We start from the raw sequence: 25,013 nt of genomic DNA, 5'->3' as shown, positions 1-25,013 counted from the left end.
CACGTTGCTGTATATATGGAAATCAAGGCGAGGAACAATGGGACATCTCCTCGGCACTGGCGTATGGACCCCTTCCTGATGAAAGATAGTAAATTTGTACAGTACTTCTCTCAAGAATTTAAAACATTTTTAGAAATTAATTCAGGTACAGCTAGCAACCCATCAATGATGTGGGAGACCATCAAAGTTTACGCACGAGGTTTAATCATCTCCTACTCAGCGACCCAGAAAAAATTAAAGGGAGAACAACAGCTTCTGCTCGAAGCTTGCTTAAAAGCAGCTGAAACAGCATACACTGATAGACCTTCTATTATCAAATTGTAAAGGATTACGGCCCTTAGGACAGCTTTAAACACCACGCTTACCCAAACGGCTAAGAGGGAAATATTATTTGCAAAACAAAACAAAGTTGGTGATAAACCTGTTGATACTTGGCATTTCTTGCTAAGAAAAAGAAGGCCCCTCAAACTGTCACGTCTATCAAGGAAAGTACAGGTATTTTGACTCATGATCGTAAAAGGATTAATGCAATCTTTCAAAAATTTTATTCTGAGTTATATAAATCGCAGGATTGCGAAGACAGGACTAGGAGGATGCAGTCATTTGTTAAAAACCTGACCTTTCCAGACCCAACTCCAGAACAAGTATCGGTCTTGAATGTTCCCCTAATTATCCAAGAAAAACTTCAGAGTAGTAAGGCACCTTGCCCAGATGGCTTTCAAGCTGAATTCTATAAAGAATTTACAGGAATATTGGCTGGTCCACTTATGGACATGTATAACTATTCATACAGTCAGGGCTGTCTCCCGCCTTCGCTGAAAGAGGTAAATATCTCTCCTATCCTTAAAGGAAAGGACCCAGAAGATTGTGCATCATACAGACCAATACCCTTGCTAAATGTAGTTTTTAAAATCCTCTCTAAAACGTTAGCATTGAGGCTAGCAAGGGTATTGCCACATATTAGACAGGAGGATCAGACAGGGTTTATTAAGGGCCGCAGATCATCCAATAATGTCAGAAGGGTTTTGAATGTGATTCAAGCCTGCCATCAGGGAAAGATACCAGGAGTAGTAGTCTCATTAGATGCAGAAAAGGCATTCGATAGGGTCGAACGGTCATATTTGTTTTACACATTGGAAAGGTTTGGCGTTGGAAAGGTGTTTACCAAATGGGTCTCAACATTGTATAGTGATCCCAAAGCAGTTGTGGTTACCAATGGATTAGGTTCGGATAGCTTCAGTGTGGGTAGGGGCTGCCTTCAGGGATGTCCTCTCTCGCCATTGCTATTTACGCTAATAATTGAACCACTAGCAGAAGCTAAATGGGCTGACTCTAATATAACAGCCCCGAAGATTGGTATAGGTAAACATAAAATTACTCTTTATGCAGATGATGTTCTTCTATTGCTCAGTAATCCTTTGATGTCCATGCCTCGCTTAATCCAACTTATTAATACACTGTATTTTTCAGGCTACAAAATAAATTTCTCAAAATCGAAGGCTATGCCAATGGATGGCCTTGCTAGTATATCCCACTTATTGGATGGATCCCACTTTCACTTTCGGTGGTCCCTGGAGGGTTTCTTATATTTAGGCATTTTTATTGCCCCAGTATTTGGTCAGTTATACAAAGCTAACTTTGTGCATTTACTGGAAAGGATAAGGCAGGACCTCCAGCAATGGGGAGACCTTCCAATTTCCTGGCTGGGTAGAATAGCACTAATTAAAATGAATGTTCTGCCCCGTCTCCTATATCCTATGAGAATGCTTCCGATGACGCTGCCGAGACTGACTCTATGTAAATTATATGGCTGGCTGGGTTCCTTTATCTGGAATCATAGACGGCCCCTCATTAAGCTGAAGAAGCTACAGCTTCCACAGGCAAGGGGAGGATTGGACCTCCCAGATTTTAGGAAATATCAGTTAAGTTCCCTATTAAATTACATAGCTGATTGGGTCTTGTCTGACCCACAATCAATCTGGCTGGACATCGAGGCTTCTCAAGTAAAATGCCCACTTATTAACCTTTTACTTTCAGACAAGAGGAAAATCATTACGGATCACTGTAAAAACCCTATAATACTAAACACAATTAAAGCTTGGAATATATTGTGGCAAAATGAGGGCAACTCACATAAAACATCCCCCATGCTCCGATCGCGGGAGCATGGGGATTTCAACCGGGGCTTACAGATACCACTTTTAAACTGTGGAGATCCAGGGGTATTCTCATGTTTAGGGGACCTATTTAAAGAAGGGGTCCTGATGTCTTTTGAACAGTGCATCAGAAATTTGGATTACCTAATGGAGACCTCTTTCGATACTTCCAAATTCAAGATTATATACAGAAGGAGACTGCTTTACTAGATAGTCTTTATCAATCAGATAGAGGACGTAGAGTGCTATGGCCAATGGGGGTATCTTCCGTCAGTACTATTTATCATTTACTACATGATGAAGTATCGGGAGATATGGACAATCTGCTTAAAACATGGGATCAGGATTTGGGACTAGAAATCTCTATAGAAACGTGGAATGACATTTGGGAAAACGCCAGAAGAAACACCATCTGCAACAGAACTCAGGCTATCCAGCTGAAGGTACTTCACAGGGCCCATATAGCACTGGATCGATTGGCAAAATTTAAGGCAGGAACATCTCCAATGTGTCCCAAATGTAAAAGAGGTGGGCACTCCTGTACATTGCCTATGGACCTGTCATAAGATCCATAGATACTGGACTAAAATAGCAAATGCTCTGACAGAAATTTTAGGAACGGAAATTAAAGTGGACCCTGTATCTCTCCTTTTGGGCTTTATGAACGTACCCTCCCTGGATATGCACGGGAAGAGATTATTTTCTATTCTCACTTTCTGTGCAAGGAAAAATATTTTGGTAAACTGGGTGGCTGAGGGACCCCCTGGACTTTCAAATTGGCACAGATTAATTATGGAATGTATTTCCCTTGACTTCTTTACAAATATGGTGCACCAAAAGACTGCATTATTCCATAAAATATGGCAGCCCTTCTTGAATTATATAAATACAGATATTTCGGCCATCCTAACAAGGGCTTTTATTTAATTGAGATGGTGAACCTGGCTGGTCCGGGGCCCCTTGGGAGAGGAATCCTGCACGAATACGGGTTTTGTTACGATTTGATGTTAATACGTCCCAGCATGTATCTCACTACCCAATTTCTGTGTTAACTGTCGGTTTTTCTTTCGCTTATTTGAATAATGTAAGAGACTTGATTATACACTCTGGTTAGTTGTAGGTTAGATTAGTCGTTAGTGGAGTTTTGTTTCCTTTCCCCCCGTTATTTTTCTTTTGTTAAATGTTGGTTATTATTTATTTAAGATTTAATTGTATATCAATGTTTATACTTGGGTTTTTTTTATTTGTAAACTTGTAAAAATATGTTAAATTTTCAATAAAAATATCTATTAAAAAAAGCAGTCAAGTCATTTTGTGCTTAGGAGTCAGGCAAGTCACACTCACTGCTGTGCACAAAGCAGATCACTATACAATCAACAGGACACAATAGCATCAGAGACAGCAATAAAGGTGGCTACAAAGATGGCACCAGAAGTGAGATTTCAGCCATTCACAAACTTTGGTTTTCCAAAAAGTGTCTTCAAAAGAGATGACTGAGTGCATTTAACATTATGAATGGGTTGGAAAGAGTAGGAGGTAGAGAAAATATTTCAGGTTGTGGGAATATTTAAAATACATGATCATTAAAGATACAAAACAGTAGCTAATACATCCGCAATCAATGATGTATTGTTGTTAATTCTATATGTATACATAAAAATATTCATACCTTGCCTAGTGGAGGATGAACATCAAAAAAAAACGTTTGGTTAATGTAGTAACTTCCCATTTTTCCAAAGTGAGTTTCATCCCAACTGCAAAGATAAAACATAATATGACACTGGATTTCAAATATACTCTTTCCCATAGATTAATCATTAACTTAACTTGCATAGCTAAGGGAGTCTGCATGCGAATGAGAACAAAATCATTCCAATCCGACAACGTCCATCCTGCAAGTACTTCGCACAGTTTTTGTTCATAGACAACAGTTCCATCTGACCATGCTTGCGTGTATTTCAGTCAGCCCTTGCACTAATCCAGATAAGAAAAATCCAACCCTTTTTAAAAAATAATTCTCATTCCTAACAAATCTTTGGTCTTCATCGTTTAAGAAGTTTCAATATTTTTGATCTTGACACTTGGCTTACAAATGTCATTCAGGTGATTTTCAAAATGGATGAGTTCCCATCCTCACTGGATAGGACCATTGGTATTAAGTTGTCTCACTTTCAAATGAAAAAAGAAACATGTCCTTATATCCTAAATTTGAGTGCATCTTTTCCAGAACTCCATGATCAGAGATTCAATCAGTACCAACCACCATTGTTAATTTGATTCATTCCACATGACAAAGAAAGGACTGAAGAAATTGGGTACAGCAAAAGCTATATGTCCCAGATAACATAATGGTCACAAAACCTAACACTGATGCTCCAAAGTTAGCTGCATCATTACCCAAGCTGTTCCAATGTAGCTACTGCACTGCCACCTCCCCAACAAGGTGGAAAATTGCCTCGATATGGCAAGTCAACAAAAGAAAAAGACAGGTATATTCTGGCCTGGTGGTTGAGCACTTGCAATGATGGAGGGAAGCCATAGTAATGTTCAGAAAACAGTTCCAGGATTTAAACTTAGCTAGATTAGAGTGGTGCTGGAAAATTGGTCAGGTCAGCAGGTCAGGCAGCATCTGAGGAGCAGGAAAATTGACGTTTCAGACAAAAGCCCTTCATCAGCAGTCCTTGTTTTTACCTAGTTGATTTAAACTTAGCGAGTCAACGAATGTTGATAGAGTTCCAAGTTACGGTGGTATATGCCTTGGAATGAACTTGAAAGGGGTGGTGTTCCAATTCTTCTGCTACCCTTGACCTTCAGTGGGATAGAGGTGACTGTTTTAAAAGTGGTGTCCAAAGAGCCCTAAAGAGTTTTTACAAGTACATTTTGTCAATGATACATATGTTGCCACTTCAAAAATCTAAAGTCACTCCAAGCAACTATGGCACCAAAGTTGATCACAAAAACTTACCAGATTCACTAATGCCCTTTAGGGAAAGAAATTTGCAGTTCTTAGCTGGTTTGACGGACCTGCAACTTCAGACCACTCTAATAGAGACTGGCAATGCCAGCAATGCTTACATCACTTGGACAAATTTTAAAAAGTTTTCCAAGATTTCTTATTGAAACAAATCATAAGGTTCTGTAACAGTCAGAAGTCTTCCACCCAAGCCTGCAGTGAATTCCCAATCTGCCTTTCCACCCTAACCAGGCTAAATCTCAGTGTCCTTAGATCACTTAATTGCCTTCAATCTTACACTGAGGGAAGGTCATCAAAGATGGTTGAGCCTTGGACACAATCCTGAGGAACAACTGGAATGATTCCAGAGACTGAGATGAACAATCTTTAGCCAAAATAGAAGACAGCAATCATTCTTAGCCTGGTCAGGTTCCCAGCATCACAAATGCCAGCCTTAAGGTAATCTGATTGTTTTCAGGGGTTTCTTTTGTGTGGAGTCACTGATTGGTGAAGAAACTCACAACATTCTTGTAATAGTACTGAAATCTTGTGCTTCAAAATTAGCTGTGCCCCCACGAGTCAAACAGCTATCTATCAATGTTGAAATTGCCACCATATGATTATCTACAAAAAGCAGTCGAGTGTGTGGTGCTGGAAAAGCACAGCAGATCAGGCAGCATCAGAGGAGCAGGAGAATCAACGCTTCGGGCACAAGCCTTTCACCAGGAAACGTTGACTCTCTTGCTTCTCAGACGCTGCCGGACCTGCTGTACTTTTCCAGCACCACACTCTCGACTCTGATATCCAGCATCTGTAGTCCTCACTTTCTCCCTTTACAAAAAGCAGGACACATCCAAACCAACAATTACTACCCAGTCAGTATACTTTCCATCATCAAAGGTGATGGGAGGAACCCGAGCAGAACTGGAATCAGTGAAACCTCTCTGTTCTCAGGTGGAGTCGTACTTGATGCAAAGAAAGATGTTTGTGGTTATTAGAGGTCAGTCATTGCAGCTCCAGAACTTTGATATGGCTTCCTTTGGGTAGAGCCCTAGGCTCAACCATATTCAGCTGCTTCATCAATTACCTTCTCTCCATCATGAAGTCAGAAGCAGGGATGTTCATTGATGAGTGCACAATGTTCAGCATCATTTATAGCTCTTCAGATGCTAAAGCATCCCATGCCAAATGCAGCAAGATTTGGACAATATAAAGGTTTGGACTGACAAGTTGCAAGTAACAATCACATCACAGAAATGTCTGGCAATGTCCAGCTCCAACAAGAAACAAATCTCAACATTCTCCCTTCAATAAAATGGCATTATTTTTCTGAATACCCACTAACAACATCCCAGTGGTTACCATTAACCAGAAAGTGAACGAATTTGCCATATAAATACGGTGGCTACAAGAATAGCTTGCAACATACTGCAAGAAACTCATTTTCCGCTTGATGCCTTTCCACGATCTACAAGAAACAAGTTGGAATGCAATGGAATCCTCCCCACTTGCCTGGATAGAGTGGTTGTGGAGATGTTTCCACTAGGACGCCAAGCGAGGACCCAAAGGCACAGCCTCAAAGTCATGGGACAACCTTTAAGAACTGAGATGAGAAGGAATTCCTTCAGCCAGAGTAGTTAATCTATGGAACACATTACCGCAGAGGGCTGTGGAGGCCAAGTCATCAAATGTAATTAAGACAGAGATAGATATGTTCTTAATTGGTAATGGGATCAAGCATTACTGAGAAAAGGCAGACGAATGGGGTTGAGAAACATATCAGCCGTGATCGAATGGCAGAGCCAAGTGGTCTAATTTTGCTCCTATATCTTATGGCCTTGATATGTGTAGTTCCATCGATGTTCAAAAAAGCCGCCTGCTTATTGGCACCACAGGATGCCTACTTGCGGAACCCTTTAGAGAACACTTCTGGTACACACGCATGAAACAAACCCACCGCCCATGACTGAAGACTTGAACTTGCCCTCCCAAGGACATGCAGTCTTGCGCCTCCTCCATCTCCAAACCATTACCACCTGATGCCTAGAGGAAGAACGCATATTCCGCATTGGACACTCCATCCACATGGGATCAATACGGATTTTACCAGTTTCCTCATTTCCCTTCTCCCCCCCCCCCCCACCTGATCCCAGATTCAACCTTAAAACTCAGCACCGCCCTCTCGACCTGTCCAACTAGTCCATCTTCCTTCCCATCTATCCACTCCACCTTCCTCTCCTACCAATTACCTTCACCCACACATTCATCTACCTATCACATTCTCAGCTAGCTTCTCGCCAGCCCACCACCCCCCTCCCATTTGTCTCTCAGCCCACTTTGGCCCACAAGCCTCATTCGTGAGGAAGATCTTATGTTCAAAATGCCAATTCTTCTGCTCCTCGGATAATGCCTGACTAACTGTGCTTTTCCAGCAACACACTCTCAACTCTGATCTCCACCACCTGCAGTCATCACTTTCTTCCACATCCTTAATGATCCACTATCTCCATCAGTAATGGTCAATAGCAGCAGAATGTAATATCCGTAAGATACACTGCAGAATTTCACTAAGGTTCATTGGATAGCAACTTCCAAACTCTCAACCATGAAAGCAAAAGGCAGTAGATATATGGAAATGTCACCAACTGCAAGCTACCATACCCCACCCACGCCACGCCACACATTTTGCATCGGTGTTTACTGTGAAAAAGGACATGGAAGGTTTAGAATCTAGGGAAATAGATAGTGACAATTTGACAAATGTCCATATTACAGAGGAGGAAGTGCTGGATGTCTTGAAATGCATAAAAGTGGATAAATCCCCAGGACCTGATCAGGGGAACCCTGGAAATTTGTGGGAAGCTAGGGAAGTGATTGCTAGGCCTCTTGCTGAGATATTTGTATCATCGATAGTCACAGGTGAGGTACCCAAAGACTGGAGATTGTCTAATGTGCCACTATTTAAAAAAGGTGATAAGGACAAGCCAGGGAACGATAGACTAGTGAGCTTGACATCGATGGTGGCCAAGGTGTTGGAGGGAATCCTGAGGGACAGGATGTACATGTACTTGGAAAGGCAAGGACTGATTAGGGATAGTCAACATGACTTTGTGCACGGGAAATCATGTCTCACAAACTTGACTGGGTTTTTTGAAAAATAACAGAGGATTGACAAGGGCAGAGTGGTAGACATGATCTACCATGAAGTTTTCAATAAGGCATTGGACAAGGATCCCCATGGGAGACTGATTAGCATGGCTGGATGTCATGGAATACAGGGAGAGCCAGCCATTTGGATACAGAACTGGCACAAAGGTAGTAGACAGAGTGTGGTGGGTGGAGGGTTGTTTTTCAGACTGGAGGCTTGTGATCAGCGGAGTGCCACAAGCAACGGTGCTGGGACCTCTACTTTTTGTCATTTACATAAATGATTTGGATGCAAGGTACAGTTAGTTAGTTTACAGATGACACCAAATTTGGAGGTGTAATGGACAGCGAAGGTTACCTCAGATTACAACAGGATCTTGACCAGATGGGCCAATTGGCTGAGAAGTGGCAGATGGAGTTTAATTCAGATAAATGTGAGGTGTGCATTTTGGGAAACCAAACCTTAGCAGGACTTGTACATTTAATGGTAATGTCCGAGGGAGTGTTGCTGAACAGAGACCTTGGAGTGCAGGTTTATAGCTCCTTGAAAGTGCAGTCGCAGGTAGATAGGAGAGTGAAGCAGGCATTTGGTATGCTTTCCTTTATTGGTCAGAGTATTGAGTGCAGGAGTAGAGAGGTCATAGTGCAGCCGTACAGGACATTGGTTCAGAAGGATGTTGTGAAACTTGAAAGGGTTCAAAAATGATTTACAAGAATATTGCCAGTGTTGGAGGATTTGAGCTATAGGGAGAGATTGAATAGGGTGGGGCTGTTTTCCCTGGACCGTCGGGGGCTGAGGGGTGACCTCAAAGGTTTATAAAATCATGATGGGCATGGATAGGATAAATAGACACAATCTTTTCCCTGGGGTGGAGGAGTCCTGAACTAGAGGGCAGAGGTTTAGGGTGAGAGGGGAAAGATATAAAAGAAATCCAAGGGCTAACGTTTTCACACAGAGGGTGGTTCATATGTGGAAAGAGCTGCCAGAAGAAGTCATAGAGATGTCTGTTTCCGTGCTGTACCCTTCGGTCCAACTCATCCTTACCGACCAGATATCCCAACCCAATCTAGTCCCACCTGCCAGCACATGGCCCATATCCCTCCAAACCCTTCCGATTAATAAACCCATTCAGATGCCTCTTAAGTGTTGCAATTGTACTAGCCTCCACCACCAAACAAAATCACCTATAAGTGTATTCAAAAAGAATGGGTACCCAATGGACACAGTCTGCCAATTTCTCAGCAACAAACCCAAACAAGCAAACAAAATACACCCAGAAACCCTAGCTACTCTCCCTTACATCAAAGACATTTCAGAAATCACTGCCAGACTACTCAGACACCTTCGCATCATGGTAGACCACAAACCCACCAACACACTAAAAACAGCAGCTAATGAACTTGAAAGACCCTATACAGACAACAAGTAAAACTAATGTCATTTACAAAATACCATGCAAGAACTGTAACAAACACTACGTTGGACAAACAAGCACAAAACTAGCCACCAGGATACATGAACACCAACTAACCACAAAACGACATGCCCGTCTCTCACTAGTATCCTCACATATGAATGAGGAAGGACATCCACATTCGACTGGGACAACACATCCATCTGAAGACAAGCCAAACAAAGATACGCATGAGAACTCCGAGAAACATGGCATTCCAACTGGAACTCTATCAACTAACACATTAAGTTAGACCCCATCTACCACCTGAGAAAAGGAACAGGAAGCGACTTAGAACATAGAACAATACAGCGCAGAATGTACAGCCCTTAATGTTGCGCCGACCTGTCAACTATTCTCAGCTTGTCCCCCCACAGTATCCCAAAATCATCCATGTGCTTATCTAAGGATTGTTTAAATCTTCTTAATGTGGCTGAGTTAACTACATTGGCAGGCAGGGCATTCCACGCCCTTACCACTCTCTGCGTAAAGAACTTGCCTCTGACATCTGCCTTAAAACGATCACCCCTCAATTTGTCATTATGCCCTCTCGTACAAGCTGATGTCATCATCCTAGGAAAAAGTTTCTCTCTGTCTACCCTATCTAATCATCTTATATGTCTTTATCAAATCCCCCCTTAGCCACCTTCTTTCTAATGAGAACAGTCACAAGTCGCTCAGCCTTTCCTCAAAAGGCCTTCCCTCCAGGCAACATCCTGGTAAATCTCCTCTGCATCTTTTCCAATGCTTCCACATCCTTCCCGACATATGGGGACCAGAACTGTACACAATATTCCAAGTGTGGCCGCACTAGTGTTTTGTACAGTTGCAGCATGATATTGCGGTTCCGGAACTCAATCCCTCTACCAATAAAACCTAACACACCGTATGCCTTCTTAACAGCACTGTTCACCTGGGAGGCAACTTTCAGGGATCTATGTACATGGACTCCAAGATCCCTCTGCACATCCACACTACCAAGAATCTTTCCATTGACCCAGTACTCTGCCTTCCTGTTATTCTCCCCAAAGTGCATCATCTCACATTTAGCTGCATTGAACTCCATTTGCCACCTCTCAGCCCAATTCTGCAGTTTATCCAAGTCCCCCTGCAACCTGTAACATTGTTCCAAACTGTCCACTACTCCTAGGAGAAAGTGAGGACTGCAGATGCTGGAGATCAGAGCTGAAAATGTGTTGCTGGAAAAGTGCAGCAGCATCCAAGGAGCAGGAGAACCGATGCTTCGGGCATGAGCCCTTCTTCAGGAATGAGGAGAGTGTGCCAAGCAGGCGAAGATAAAAGGTCGGGAGGAGGGACTTGGGGGAGGGGCGTTGGAAATGTGATAGGTGGAAGGAGGTTAAGGTGAGGGTCATAGGCTGGAGTGGGGGTGGGGCGGAGAGGTCAGGAAGAAGATTGCAGGTTAGGAAGGTGGTGCTGAGTGCGAGGGTTGAGACTGAGACAAGGGGGGGGGGGGGGGGGGGGGGGGGGGGAGAAAGAGGAAACTGGAGGAATCTGAGTTCATCCCTTGTGGTTGGAGGGTTCCTAGGCGGAAGATGAGGCACTCTTCCTCCAGCTGTCGTGTTGCTATGGTCTGGCGATGGAGGAGTACTGTCCACTACTCCACCAACTTTAGTCTTGACTGCAAATTTACTAACCCATCCACCTATGACTGCGTCTAAGTCATTTATAAAAATGACAAACAGCAGTGGTCCCAAAACAGATCCTTGTGGCACACCACTAGTAACTGGACTCCAGGCTGCATGTTTTCCATCAACCATCACTCGCTGCCTTCTTACAGAAAGCCAGCTTCTAATCCAAACTGCTAAATCACCCTCAATCCCATGCCTCCGCATTTTCTCCATCAGCCTACCATGTGGAACCTATCAAAGGCTTTACTGAAGTCCATGTATACCACATCAATTGCCCTATCCTCATCTACATACTTGGTCACCATTTCAGAAAACTCAATGAGGTTTGTGACACACGACTTGCCCTTGATGAGACCATGTTGACTATCTGCAATCAAATTGTTGCTTGCTAGATGATTATAAATCTTATCTCTCATAATCCTTTCCAAACCTTTCCTACAACAGAAGTAAGGCTCGCTGGTCTATAATTACCTGGGTCATCTCTGCTGCCCTTCTTGAACAAGGGCACAACATTTGCAATCCTCCAGTCCTCAGGAAATAACAACACCACAGGAAATGATATCACCAATCCAAAGAAACCAAAACATAAACTGAAAGCAGGAGTTTTCAGCATTACTTTGCCTGAGACCCACTGAAGATGTTACCTAGCAAGTTAACGAAACGTCTGGAAATGAACCTTTCAGCTCAGCAAGCAAACGTACATCCATGAAATGAAAATACTTGCACTAACAAGAAAAACAAAAGGCATCAAACCTATGGGCATTGTTGATAAAAAGATCCCATTGATTCATATTTAAAAAAAAAGGTGGAGGAGGCTAGTATAATTGCAACATTTCATAAGCATTTGAATGGGTATATGAATAGGAAGGGTTTGGCGAGATATGGGCCGAGTGCTGGCAGGTGGGACTAGATTGGATTGGGATGTCTGGTCAGCATGAGCTGGTTGGACCGAAGAGTCTGTTTGCGTGATGGACATCTCTATGACTGTCGCCTATTTTCTTCGGACGGGTTTCCCTCTGCCTCCTACCCATTCATGCATCCGTCTAGATACATCTTCAATGACACTATCATCTCTGTTCCTACCACCTCCGCTGGCAATGCATTCCAGGCACCCACCACCCTCTGCATAAAGAACTTTCCATGCATAGCTCCCTTAAACTTTTCCCCTCGTACTTTGAGCTCATGACCCACGAATAATTGAGTCCCCCACTCTGGGAAAAACCTTCTTGCTATCCACCCTGTCTATACCGCTCATGACTTTGTAGACCTCAATCAGGTCCCCTCTCAACCACCTTCTTTCTAATGAAAATAATCCTAATCTACTCAACTTCTTTTCATAGCTAGCACCCTCCATAAGAGGCAAGATCCTGGTGAACCTCATCTGCACTCTCTCCAAAGCATTCACATCCTTTTGGTAATGTGGCAACCAGAACTATACGCAGTATTCCAAATGTGGCCGAACCAAATTCTTGTACAACTGTAACATGACCTGCCAACTCTTGTACTTCATACCTCGTCTGATGAAGGCATGCCGTATGCCTTCTTGATCACTCTACTGACCTGCATTGCCACCTTCAGGGAACAATGGACTTGAACACCCAGATCGCTCTGTACATCAATTTTCCCCAGCATAGGTTGAACTCAATCTGCCATTTCTCAGCCCACCTTTCCAATCTATCTACAATCTGCTACTCCACCAATCAGAGTGTCATCTGCAAACTTGCTAATCAAACCACATATAGCTTCCAACAGATCATTTATGTATATCACAAACAACAGTTGTCCCAGTACTGATCCCTGTGGGACACCACTGGTCACAGTTCTCCATTTTGTGATGCTCCCTTCCACTACTAATGATTCCTGCTGCCCAGCCAGTTCTCAATCCATTTCGCAAGTACACCCTGGACCCCATGCGAAATCACTTTCTCTTGTCAGCCTACCATGGGAAACCTCATTAAATTAGTGGGCGGCACGGTGGCACAGTGGTTAGCACTGCTGCCTCACAGCGCCAGAGACCCGGGTTCAATTCCCGCCTCAGGCGACTGACTGTGTGGAGTTTGCACGTTCTCCCCGTGTCTGCGTGGGTTTCCTCCGGGTGCTCCGGTTTCCTCCCACAGTCACAAAGATGTGCAGGTCAGGTGAATTGGCAATGCTAAATTGCCCGTAGTGTTAGGTAAGGGGTAGATGTAGGGGTATAGGTGGGTTACGCTTCGGTGGGGCGGTGTGGACTTGTTGGGCCGAAGGGCCTGTTTCCACACTAAGTAATCTAATCTAATCTAATGTTTTACTGAAGTCCATGTGTATGACATCTATAGTCCTTCCCTCAATCAACTTTGTCACTTCCTCAAATAATTCTATTAAGTTAATAAGGCATGATCTTCCCTGCACAAAACCATGTTGCCAATCACTGATAAGCCCATTTTCACTATCTTCTCCAGCAGCTTCCCTACCACTGACATCAGGCTCACCAATCTATCATTACCTAGTTGTCACTGCTACCTTTCTTAGACAAGGGGAAAACATTAGCAATTTTCCGGTCCTCCAGGACCTCGCCCTTGTTTGCATTCCTGCAACTTTGCACTCCCAAGCACCCAACAAGTCAAATCAGGAATCCCTTCAGTGTCGGCTATTCGGCTCATCGGGTCCACACCAACGCACCAAAATGCATCCCACTCAAACCCTCCCACCCCACCCTGTGCCCATCATCCTGCACTCCAGAGCAGCCAGCAGAAAATCACAGGAAGAACATGCAAACTCCACAGTCAGTCACCCAAAGTTGGAGTCGATCTTGGTCTCTGGCACTGTGAGGCAGTGTTAACTCCTGAGCCACTGTGCCTCCCAAGTAATCTTGACATTGTTGCACAGGTCCTGCTTTTCAATAACATCTTTCATAGCTTCTTAAAAGTGCTATCAGAACCTCATCCTTTTATTGAACATAGAACAGTACAGGCCCTTCAGCCCATGATGTTGTGCAGACCATTGATCCTCATGTATGCACCCTCAAATTTCTGTGACCATACGCATGTCCAGCAGTCTCTTAAATGTCCCCAATGACCTTGCTTCCACATCTGCTGTGGCAACGCATTCCATGCTCTCACAACTCTCTGTGTAAAGAACCCGCCTCTGACATCCCCTCTATACATTCCTCCAATCAGTTTAAAACTATGACCCCTCGTGTTAGCCATTTCTGCCCGAGGAAATAGAGTCGATAGCCAGAAACTATCTATGCCTCTCATTATCTTGTATACCTCAATTAGGTCCCCTCTCCTCCTCTTTCTCTCCAATGAAAAAAATCCGAGCTCAGTCAACCTCTCTTCATAAGATAAGCCCTCCAGTCCAGGCAGCATCCTGGCAAACCACCTCTGAACCCTCTCCAAAGCATCCACATCTTTCCTATAATAGGGCGACCAGAAATGGACGCAGTATTCCAAGTGCGATCTAACCAAAGTTTTATGGAGCTGCAGCAAGATCTCACAACTCTTAAACTCAATCCCCCTGTGAACGAAAGCCAAAACACCATATGCTTTCTTAACAACCCTGGTAAAAACAATGACTGCAGATGCTGGAAACCAGATTGTGGATTAGTGGTGCTGGAAGAGCACAGCAGTTCAGGCAGCATCCAAAGAGCACCAAAATCGACGTTTTGGGCAAAAGCCCTTCATCAGGAATAAAGGCAGAGAGCCTGAAGTGTGGCGAGAAAAGCTAGAGGAGGGTGGGGGTGGGGAGAGAGTAGCAGAGAGTACAATGGGTGAGTGGGGGAGGGGATGAAGGTGGTAGGTCAGGGAGGAGAGGGTGGAGTGGATAGGTGGAAAAGAAGATAGGCAGGTAGGACAAGTCATGGCGACAGTGCTGAGCTGGAAGTTTGGAACTAGGGTGAGGTGGGGGAAGGCGAAAATGAGAAAAGTGAGAGGGTGGTGAGGGAGCGGTGGTGAAGGAGGCCCACTCTGCTGAGGACATGGAGGCCCTGGGCCTCCTTCACCGCAGCTCCCTCACCACCAGACGCCTGGAGGAAGAACGCCTCATCTTCTGCCTCGGAACACTTCAACCCCAGGGCATCAATGTGGACTGCAACAGCTTCCTCATTTCCCCTTCCTCCACCTCACCCTAGTTCCAAACTTCCAGCTCAGCACTGTCCCCATGACTTGTCCTTCCTGCCAATCTTCTTTTCCACCTATCCACTCCATCCACCTCCCTGACCTATCACCTTCATCCCCTCCCCCACTCACCTATTGTACTCCATGCTACTTTCTCCCCACCCCCACCCTCCTCTAGTTTATCTCTCCACGCTTCAGGCTCTCTGCCTTTATTCCTGAAGGGCTTTTGCCCGAAACGTCGATTTTACTGCTCCTTGGATGCTGCCTGAACTGCTGTGCTCTTCCAGCACCACTAATCCAAATTCTTAACAACCCTGTCCACTTGGATGGCCATTTTAAGGGATCTATGTATCTGCACACCAAGATCCCTCTGTTCCTCAACACTGCCAAGAGTCCTATCCTTAATCCTGTACTCAGCTTTCAAATTCGACCTTCCAAAATGCATCACCTCGCATTTATCCAGGTTGAACTCCATCTGCCACCTCTCAGCCCATCTCTGCATCCTGTTGATGTCCAGATGCAGCCTACAACAGCCCTCTATTCTGTCAACAACACCTCCAACCTTTGTGTCGTCTGCAAACTTGCTGACCCATTCTTCAATCCCCTCATCCAGGTCATTAATAAAAGTTACAAAGAGTAGAGGCCCAAGGCCAGAGCCCTGTGAAACACCACTCACTACTGACTTCCAGGCAGAATATTTTCCTTCTACTACCACTTGCTGTTCTTCTGTTGGCCAGCCAATTCTGTATCCAGACAGCTAGGTTCCCCTGTATCCCATTCCTCCTGACCTTCTGAACGAGCCGACCATGGGGAACCTTATCAAATGCCTTGCTGAAGTCCATATACACCACATCCACAGTTTTGACCCTCATTAACTTTTCTAGTCACATCCTCAAAGAACTTGATAAGGTTTGTGAGGCATGACCTGCCCCTCACAAAGCCATGTTGACTGCATTTAATCAAGCCAAGCTCTTCCAGATGGTCAAAAATCCTATCCTTCAGAATCCTTTCTAACACCTTGCAGACGACAGACGTGAGACTTACTGGTCTGTAATTGCCGGGGATTTCCCTATTTCCTTTCTTGAAGAGAGGAATTACATTTTCCTCTCTCCAGTCCTCAGGTACGACTCCAGTGGAGAGCGAGGATGCAAAGATACAAGTGGCGAAGCAATTGCATTTCTTGTTTTCCAAAGCAGCCGAGGACAAATCTGGTCTGGGCCTGGCGACTTGTCAATCTTAATGTTTGACAAAATTTTCAGCACATCAGCTTCCTCTATCTCTATCCATTCCAGCATGCACACCTGCTCTTCAAAGGTTTCATTCACTACAAAGTTCGTTTCTTTCGTAAAGACAGAAGCAAAAACCTGACTTAGGGCTTCCCCTAGCACCGCAGACTCCACACACAAATTCTCTATGCTATTCCTGATCGGCCTTACTCTTTCTTTGACCATTCTCTTATTCCTCACATAAGTGTAAAATGCCTTTGTGTTCTCCCTAATCCGTTCTGCCAAGCCTTTCTCGTGCCCCCTCCTGGCTCTCCTCAGACCATTTTTGAGCTACTTCCTCACCTGCCTGTAATCCTCTAGAGCGGAGCTTGACCCTAGTTTCCGCCACTTTATATAAACTACCTTCTTCCTTTTGATGAGAAGCTCCACCGCTCTCGTCATCCAAGGTTCCTTTGTCTTACCCCTTCTTGCCTGTCTCAGAGGGACATATTTATTCATCACTCGCAACAACTGTTCCTGAAACAGTCTCCACATGTCTATAGTGCCTTTACCATGGAACAATTGGTCCCAGTCCATGCTTCCTAACTCATGTCTAATCGCATCATAGTTTCCTCTTCCCCAATTAAATATCCTCCCATTTTGCCTAATCCTCTCCTTCTCCACAGGTATGTAGAATGTGAGGCAGTTGTGGTCACTATCACCAAAATGCTCTCCCACCACAAGATCTCCCTCCCACCCTCCTCCTCTAACCTAACTTTAAAGTCCACAGGTTATTGACTCAGTGTTCTTGTTTTTGGAGACAGTGTACAGTCATGGCAGCGCAGGCGGTGGAATGTTCCTCCTGCAGGATGTTTGAGGTAGGGGTGACCACCGATACTCCTGCCGACTTCGTGTGCAGGAAATGCAGTCAGATCCTGATCCTCACCGAACGAGTTAGGGAACTGGAACTGGAGCTGGATGAGCTGAGGATTATTCGAGAGGCTGAGAGGGTGATCGATAGAAGCTACAGGGACATAGTTACGCCGGAGAACAGAGGTAGCTGGGTAACAGTTAGAGGTGGGAAGGGGAAGAAGCAGGCAGTGCAGGGTTCCCCTGTGGTCGTTCCCCTAAAAAATAAGTATGCAGCTTTGGAAACTGTTGGGGGGGGACAGCCTTGCAGGTGTAAGCTGCAGTGAAGGGGTCTGTGGCTCTGAGATTCAGAAGGGAAAGGGGGAGAAGAGGAGAGCGCTAGTTATAGAGGACTCTCTAGTTAGAGGGACGGACAGGCGGTTCTGTGGACATGGGCGAGACTCTCGGATGGTTTGTTGCCTCCCGGGTGCTAGGTCCGAGACGTCTCGGACCGTGTCTTCAGAATCCTTAAGGGGGAGGGTGTGCAGCCAGAAGTCGTGGTACACATTGGCACCAACGACATAGGTAGGAAGAGGGGTGGGGAGGTCATTCAAGAGCTCAAGGAGTTAGGCTGGAAGCTAAAAGCTAGGACAGACAGAGTCGTCATCTCTGGGTTGTTGCCGGTGCCACGTGACAGAGAGGCAAAGAATAGGGAGAGAGTGCAGTTGAACACGTGGCTGCAAGGATGGTGTAGGAGGGAGGGCTTCAGATATTTGGACAATTGGACTGCATTCTGGGGAAGGTGGGACCTGTATAAACAGGACGGGTTGCACCTGAACCAGAAGGGCACCAATATCCTGGGGGGTAGGTTTGCTAGCACTCTTCGGGGGGGGTTTAAACTAATTTGGCAGGGGGATGGGATCCGGACTTGTAGTCCAGCAAGTAAGCTAGCTGTGTGTCAGGATGTCCAAGACTGTAGGGAGGCTGTGGAGAAGGTAGCACTGACAGGGACTACTTGCGGACACAGATGGGCTCAAGTGCGTATACTTCAATGCAAGGAGTATCAGAAATAAGGTGGGTGAACTTAAGGCGTGGATCGGTACCTGGGACTACGATGTTGTGGCCATCACGGAAACATGGATAGATGAGGGACAGGAATGGCTGTTGGAGGTTCCTGGTTACAGATGTTTCAGTAAGATTAGGGAGGGTGGTAAAAAAGGAGGGGGGGTGGCATTGCTAATTAGAAATGGTATAACGGCTGCAGAAAGGAAGTTTGAGGGGGATCTGCCTCTGGAGGTAGTATGGGCTGAAGTCAGAAATAGGAAAGGTGCAGTTACCTTGTTGGGTGTTTACTATAGGCCCCCCAATAGCAGCAGAGATGTGGAGAAACAGATTGGGAAACAGATTTTGGAAAGGTGCAGAAGCCACAGGGTCGTAGTCATGGGCGACTTCAACTTCCCAAATATTGATTGGAAGCTCTTTAGATCAAGTAGATTGGATGGGGCGGTGTTTGTGCAGTGTGTCCAGGAAGCTTTTCTAACGCAGTATGTAGATTGTCCAACCAGAGGGGAGGCCATATTGGATTTGGTACTCGGTAATGAACCAGGACAAGTGGTGGGCTTGTTAGTGGGTGAACATTTTGGTGATGGCGACCACAATTCTGTGACTTTCACCTTGGTTATGGAGAGAGATAGGTGCGCACAACAAGGAAGTTTTTACAATTGGGGGAAGGGAAATTACGATGCTGTAAGACAGGATTTGAGGAGCATACGTTGGGAGCATAGGCTGTCAGGGAAGGATGTGGTGGAAATGTGGAACTTTTTCAAGGAGCAGATACGACGTGTCCTTGATATGTATGTACCAATCAGGCAGGAAAGAAATGGTCGTATGAGGGAGCCTTGGTTGACGAGGGAGGTTGAATGTCTAGTAAAGAGGAAGAAGGAGGCTTACATAAGGTTGAGGAAACAAGGTTCAGACAGAGCAGTGGAGGGATACAGGATAGCCAGAAGGGACCTGAAGAAAGGGATTAGGAGAGCTAAGAGAGGGCATGAAAAATCCTTGGCGGATAGGATCAAGGATAACCCCAAGGCATTCTATGCGTATGTGAGAAACCTGAGAATGACGAGAACGAGGGTAGGTCCGATCAAGGACAGTGGTGGGAGACTGTGTATTGAGTCGGAAGAGATAGGAGAGGTCTTGAACAAGTACTTCTCTTCAGTATTTACGAACGAGAGGGACCGTATTGTTGAAGAGGAGAGTGTGAAACGGACTGATAAGCTAGAAGAGATACCTGTTAGGAAGGAAGATGTGTTGGATATTTTGAACAACTTGAGGATAGACAAGTCCCCCGGGCCTGACGGGATATATCCTAGGATTATGTGGGAAGCAAGAGAGGAAATTGCAGTACCGTTGGCAATGATCTTCTCGTCTTCACTGGCAACTGGGGTGGTACCAGGGGACTGGAGAGTAGCGAATGTTGAGCCCCTGTTCAAAAAAGGGAATAGGGATAACCCCGGGAATTACAGGCCAGTTAGTCTTACTTCTGTGGTAGGCAAAGTAATGGAAAGGGTACTGAGGGATAGGATTTACGAGTATCTGGAAAGACACTGCTTGATTAGGGACAGCCAGCACGGATTTGTGAAGGGTAGGTCTTGCCTTACAAATCTTATTGAATTCTTCGAGGAGGTGACCAAGCATGTGGATGAGGGTAGAGCAGTGGATGTAGTGTACATGGATTTTAGTAAGGCATTTGATAAGGTTCCCCATGGTAGGCTTATGCGGAAAGTCAGGAGGCATGGGATAGAGGGAAATTTGGCCAATTGGATAGAAAACTGGCTAACTGGTCGAAGTCAGAGAGTGGTGGTAGATGGTAAATATTCAGCATGGAGTCCAGTTACAAGTGGAGTTCCGCAGGGATCAGTTCTGGGTCCTCTGCTGTTTGTAATTTTTATTAATGACTTAGATGAGGGAGTCGAAGGGTGGGTCAGTAAATTTGCAGATGATACAAAGATAGGTGGAGTTGTGGACAGTGAGGAGGGCTGTTGTCGGCTGCAGAGGGACTTAGATATGATGCAGAGCTGGGCTGAGGAGTGGCAGATGGAGTTCAACCCTGCCAAGTGTGAGGTTGTCCATTTTGGAAGAACAAATAAGAATGCGGAATACAGGGTTAATGGTAGGGTTCTTGGTCAGGTGGAGGAACAGAGGGATCTTGGGGTCTATGTACATAGATCTTTGAAGGTTGCCACTCAGGTGGATAGAGTTTGTAAGAAGGCCTATGGAGTATTATCGTTCATTAGCAGAGGGATTGAATTCAAGAGTCGTGAGGTGATGTTGCAGCTGTACAGGACTCTGGTTAGGCCACATTTGGAGTACTGTGTGCAGTTCTGGTCGCCTCACTTTAGGAAAGATGTGGAAGCTTTGGAGAGGGTGCAGAGAAGATTTACCAGGATGTTGCCTGGAATGGAGAGTAGGTCGTACGAGGATAGGTTGAGAGTTCTCGGCCTTTTCTCGTTGGAACGGCGAAGGATGAGGGGTGACTTGATAGAGGTTTATAAGATGATCAGAGGAATAGATAGAGTAGACAGTCAGAAACTTTTTCCCCGGGTACAACAGAGTGTTACAAGGGGACATAAATTTAAGGTGAAGGGTGGAAGGTATAGGGGAGATGTCAGGGGTGGGTTCTTTACCCAGAGAGTGGTGGGGGCATGGAATGCGCTGCCCGTGGGAGTGGTAGAGTCAGATTCATTGGCGACCTTTAAGCGGCATTTGGATAGGTACATGGATGGGTGCTTAATCTAGGATAGAAGTTCGGCACAACATCGTGGGCCGAAGGGCCTGTTCTGTGCTGTATTGTTCGATGTTCTATGTTCTATCTGATACCTGCCTGGCTCGTTTCCGAGCACCAAGTCTATAATGGCCTCTCCCCTCATCGGCCTGTCCGTTAGGAAACCCTCTTGAGCACACCTTACAAAAACAGCTCCATTCAAATCTTCTGCTCGAAGGAGATTCCAATCAATATTGAGAAAGCTAAAGTCACCCATTACAACAACCCTACTACTTTCCTGCCATTGATACCAACATGGACCATGGCTTCTGGTTGTTTGCCTCGCTTTAAAAAGAAATGTTCTCCAGAGACTTCCTTTCCCAGTCACGAGGGAGGCAACATTCCATCCTGGAATCACATCTATGGCTGCGGAAATACCCAAACTATCATGTACCACTGCTGCGTTTCAATGAAAATGAAGGGCACAATTTTAAAATGTGTGCAGGAATAGAACGACCTGTGAAAAAACTTGTATAAACCTTTCAAAGTGGAAGGGCAGGTTGAGAAGGCTTATATTAAAAAAAAAATCAGACATGTAGAAGTGCAAGGTTTTGGAACATAGAACATAGAAAAGTACAGCACAGAACAGGCCATTTGGCCCATGATGTTTTGCCGAGATTTAATCCTAATGTAAAAAATAATAACTTAACCTACGCACCCCTCAACTCACTGCTGTCCATGTGCATGTCCAACAGGGGCTTAAACGTCCCCAATGACTCTGCTTCCACCACCACAGCTGGTAACACATTCCATGCATTCACAACTCTCTGCAAAAAGAACTTACCTCTGACGTCTCCTTTATACCTTTCCCCTAATATCTTAAAACTATGACCCCTTACCCATCAATCCTGTTCTGGGGAAAAGTCTCTGGCTATTGACTCTATTTATTCCTCTCATTACCTTGTACACCTCGATCTGGTCACCTCTCTTCCTCCTTCTCTCAAGAGAAGAAAGTCCGAGCTTATTCAACCTTTTTTCATAAGGCAAGCCCTCCAGTCCAGGCAGCATTCTGGTAAACCTTCTTTGCGCCCTCTCCAAAGCCTCTGTATCTTTCCTATAGTAGGGCGACCAGAACTGGGCACAATATTCCAAGTGTGGTCTCACCAGGGTCTTGTAGAGCTGAAACAAAACCTCGTGGCTCTTAAAACTCGATCACCCTGTAAATGAAAGCCAAAACACCACATGTTTTCTTAACAACCCGATCCCCTTGGGTGGCAACTTTGAGGGATCTATGTACTTGCACACCCAGGTCCCTCTGTTCCTCCACACTGCCAAGAATCCTGTCTTTAATCCTATATTCAGCATTCGAGTTTGACCTTCCAAAATGCATACCTTCACATTTATCCAGGTTGAACTCTATTAACTGGAGTACCTGGAGGAAACCAACGCAGCCACAATGGGAGAACGTGCAAACTCCACACCACTGCCCAGAGGATGGAATTGAACCCAGGTCCCTGGTCCCGTGAGGCAGCAGTGCTCACCACTCAGCCATCATGTCACCCCTTCACAAAACATTTTAAATTCCTTTCTGGAATGTGGTGTCACCAGGAAAGCTGAGAAACCCTATTATACAGTGTATTGTGGAGAAGGCCATTCAGCCCAACAAGTCAACACCAAATCTCCAAAGAGCAACCCAACCCAGAGTCATCCACCTACCCCATCCCTAGACCTCCTACCACCAATCCATTGATACACCTTTGGAGGAAACCGGACCACCCGGAGAAAACCCACACAAGCACAAGCACAATTTGGAAAGGCCACACAGGCAGTCACCTGAGGTTAGCACTGAACCCAGGTCCCGGCACTATCAGGCAGCAGCGCTAATGACAGAGGCTCTGTATCACCTTTAAATGTATTCCTGATAAAGTTGTATTTGCATTGGAGATTCACTACATTGATCCTTGGGATGAGAGGGTTGTCGTATGGTGAGTAGCTGAGTATTCACCATGAGAGTTTGAAATGAGAAGTGATCTAATGTTGATATAAATGTGGAGGAGCTGGTTTTGGACTGGAGTGGACAAAAGTCACACACCAGGTTATAGTCCAACAGGATTATGTGTAAACACTAGCTTTCAGAGGTCTGCCCCTTCACCAGGATCTGTGCCTGAGGAAATGTCCGAGCTGTGGATACTCGGTGTTCCATCGCCAATATCTCTTTAATGTTGAGATTGAGGCTTATGGCCTCTCAGTGGAAATGGGAAACAGACAGTAACGAATCCCCGGATAAGCCCCTCCGGCCCCCCGCCCCCTCCGGCCCGGCCCGGCCCGGCCCGGCCCCCCGCCCGGCCCCCCGGCCCCCCCCCCCGGCCCCCCCGCCCCCCCCCGCCCGGCCCCCCCGCCCCCCCCCCTCGGCCCCCCCGCCCGGCCGCCCGGCCCCCCGCCCGGCCCCCCGCCCCCCCCCCTCGGCCCCCCGCCCCCCCCCCTCGGCCCCCCCCGGCCCCCCCGGCGCCCCGCCCCCGCCCCCCCCGGCGCCCCGCCCCCGCCCCCCCCGGCCCGGCCCGGCCCGGCCCCCCGCCTCCGGCCCCGGCCCGGCCCGGCCCGGCCCGGCCCCCCGCCTCCGGCCCCGGCCCGGCCCGGCCCGGCCCGGCCCCCCGCCTCCGGCCCCGGCCCCCCGCCTCCGGCCCCGGCCCCCCGCCCCGGCCCGGCCCGGCCCCGCCCCCCCCGGCGCGGCCCGGCCCCGCCCCCCCCGGCGCGGCCCGGCCCCGCCCCCCCCGGCGCGGCCCGGCCCCGCCCCCCCCGGCGCGGCCCGGCCCGGCCCCCCGCCTCCGGCCCCGGCCCCGGCCCCCCGCACTCACCACACATGCCCAGGCTCCGCCAGTCGGTAGAAGCGGCTGAGGAAGGACAAGGCTGTAACCAGCAACAGAAGGCCCCGAGCACCGAAGCCGCGCTCCCTAACCAGCCCGGGTATGGGGGCAGAAGGCTCGGCTGCCAGGTACTGGGCCCTGCGGCGGCTCAAACACCGGCTCCGCTCGAGAGCAAACATCCCAAAACCTCCGGTTCCAACCCGGCCACAGGCCCCGTCTCCAGGGCAACCGGACCATACAGCGTGGGGGGGGGAGGGGAAAGGTAGGCTCAGCAGCCGCCGGCGTGACGCTCCACCCCACCAATCAGCAGCCGCCGGCGTGACGATCCATCAATCAGCAGCCGCTGGCGTGACGATCCATCAATCAGCAGCCGCTGGCGTGACGCTGCACCAATCAGCAGCCGCCGGTGTGACGTTGCACCAATCAGCAGCCGCTGGCGTGACGCTGCACCAATCAGCAGCCGCTGGCGTGACGCTGCACCAATCAGCAGCCGCTGGCGTGACGCTGCACCAATCAGCAGCCGCTGGCGTGACGCTGCACCAATCAGCAGCCGCTGGCGTGCACTTGCTGAGGTTTTGGATCAATTTATGATTTTGTGCCAACCAATAAATCAGCATCTGGTGAGAGGGGTCTCCACCAATCAGCGGCGGAAGATAGATCCATTACTGTGGTTCCCTTCTCTCTCCTGGTTGCTCCTTCGCTTCTTCACTTTACATTAGATTAGATTCCCGACAGTTTGGAACAGGCCCTTCGGCCCAACAAGTAGACACTGACCCTCCAAAGAGTAACCCACCCAGACACATTCCCTTTCCCTATATTTACCCCTGATTAATGCACCTAACACTATGGGTGATTAAGCATGGCCAATTAACCCTGACT

The 25,013-nt window shown here is 46.8% G+C and overlaps 1 protein-coding gene across 17 annotated transcripts in view; it reads right to left on the bottom strand.

Moving 5' to 3' along the window:
* The window catches only part of pomt2 (protein-O-mannosyltransferase 2), a 259,016-nt gene extending 234,594 nt beyond the window's left edge, over positions 1–24,422 (bottom strand). For 7 of the 17 annotated variants that reach the window (XM_072567940.1, XM_072567927.1, XM_072567936.1 and 4 more), the window contains exons 1-2: positions 24,126–24,421; positions 3,826–3,910 (exon numbers count right to left, since the gene is read on the bottom strand). In XM_072567940.1, the coding sequence (XP_072424041.1) occupies positions 3,826–3,910; positions 24,126–24,313 (273 nt within the window). In that variant the 5' untranslated portion in view covers positions 24,314–24,421. Of the gene's footprint in view, positions 1–3,825; positions 3,911–4,847; positions 5,013–5,121; positions 5,725–22,230; positions 22,450–23,174; positions 23,511–24,125 lie in introns of those variants that run through there. The other 10 variants (XR_011960401.1, XM_072567937.1, XR_011960400.1 and 7 more) reach the window with 7 other exon arrangements.
* Positions 24,423–25,013: the final 591 nt, after the last annotated feature.

This window comes from Chiloscyllium punctatum, chromosome 4, assembly GCF_047496795.1.
Source record: "Chiloscyllium punctatum isolate Juve2018m chromosome 4, sChiPun1.3, whole genome shotgun sequence".
Classification (NCBI taxonomy): domain Eukaryota; kingdom Metazoa; phylum Chordata; class Chondrichthyes; order Orectolobiformes; family Hemiscylliidae; genus Chiloscyllium; species Chiloscyllium punctatum.
The sequence above is the reverse complement of the archived record's forward strand: the minus strand, read 5'-3'. Positions and strand labels throughout refer to the sequence as shown.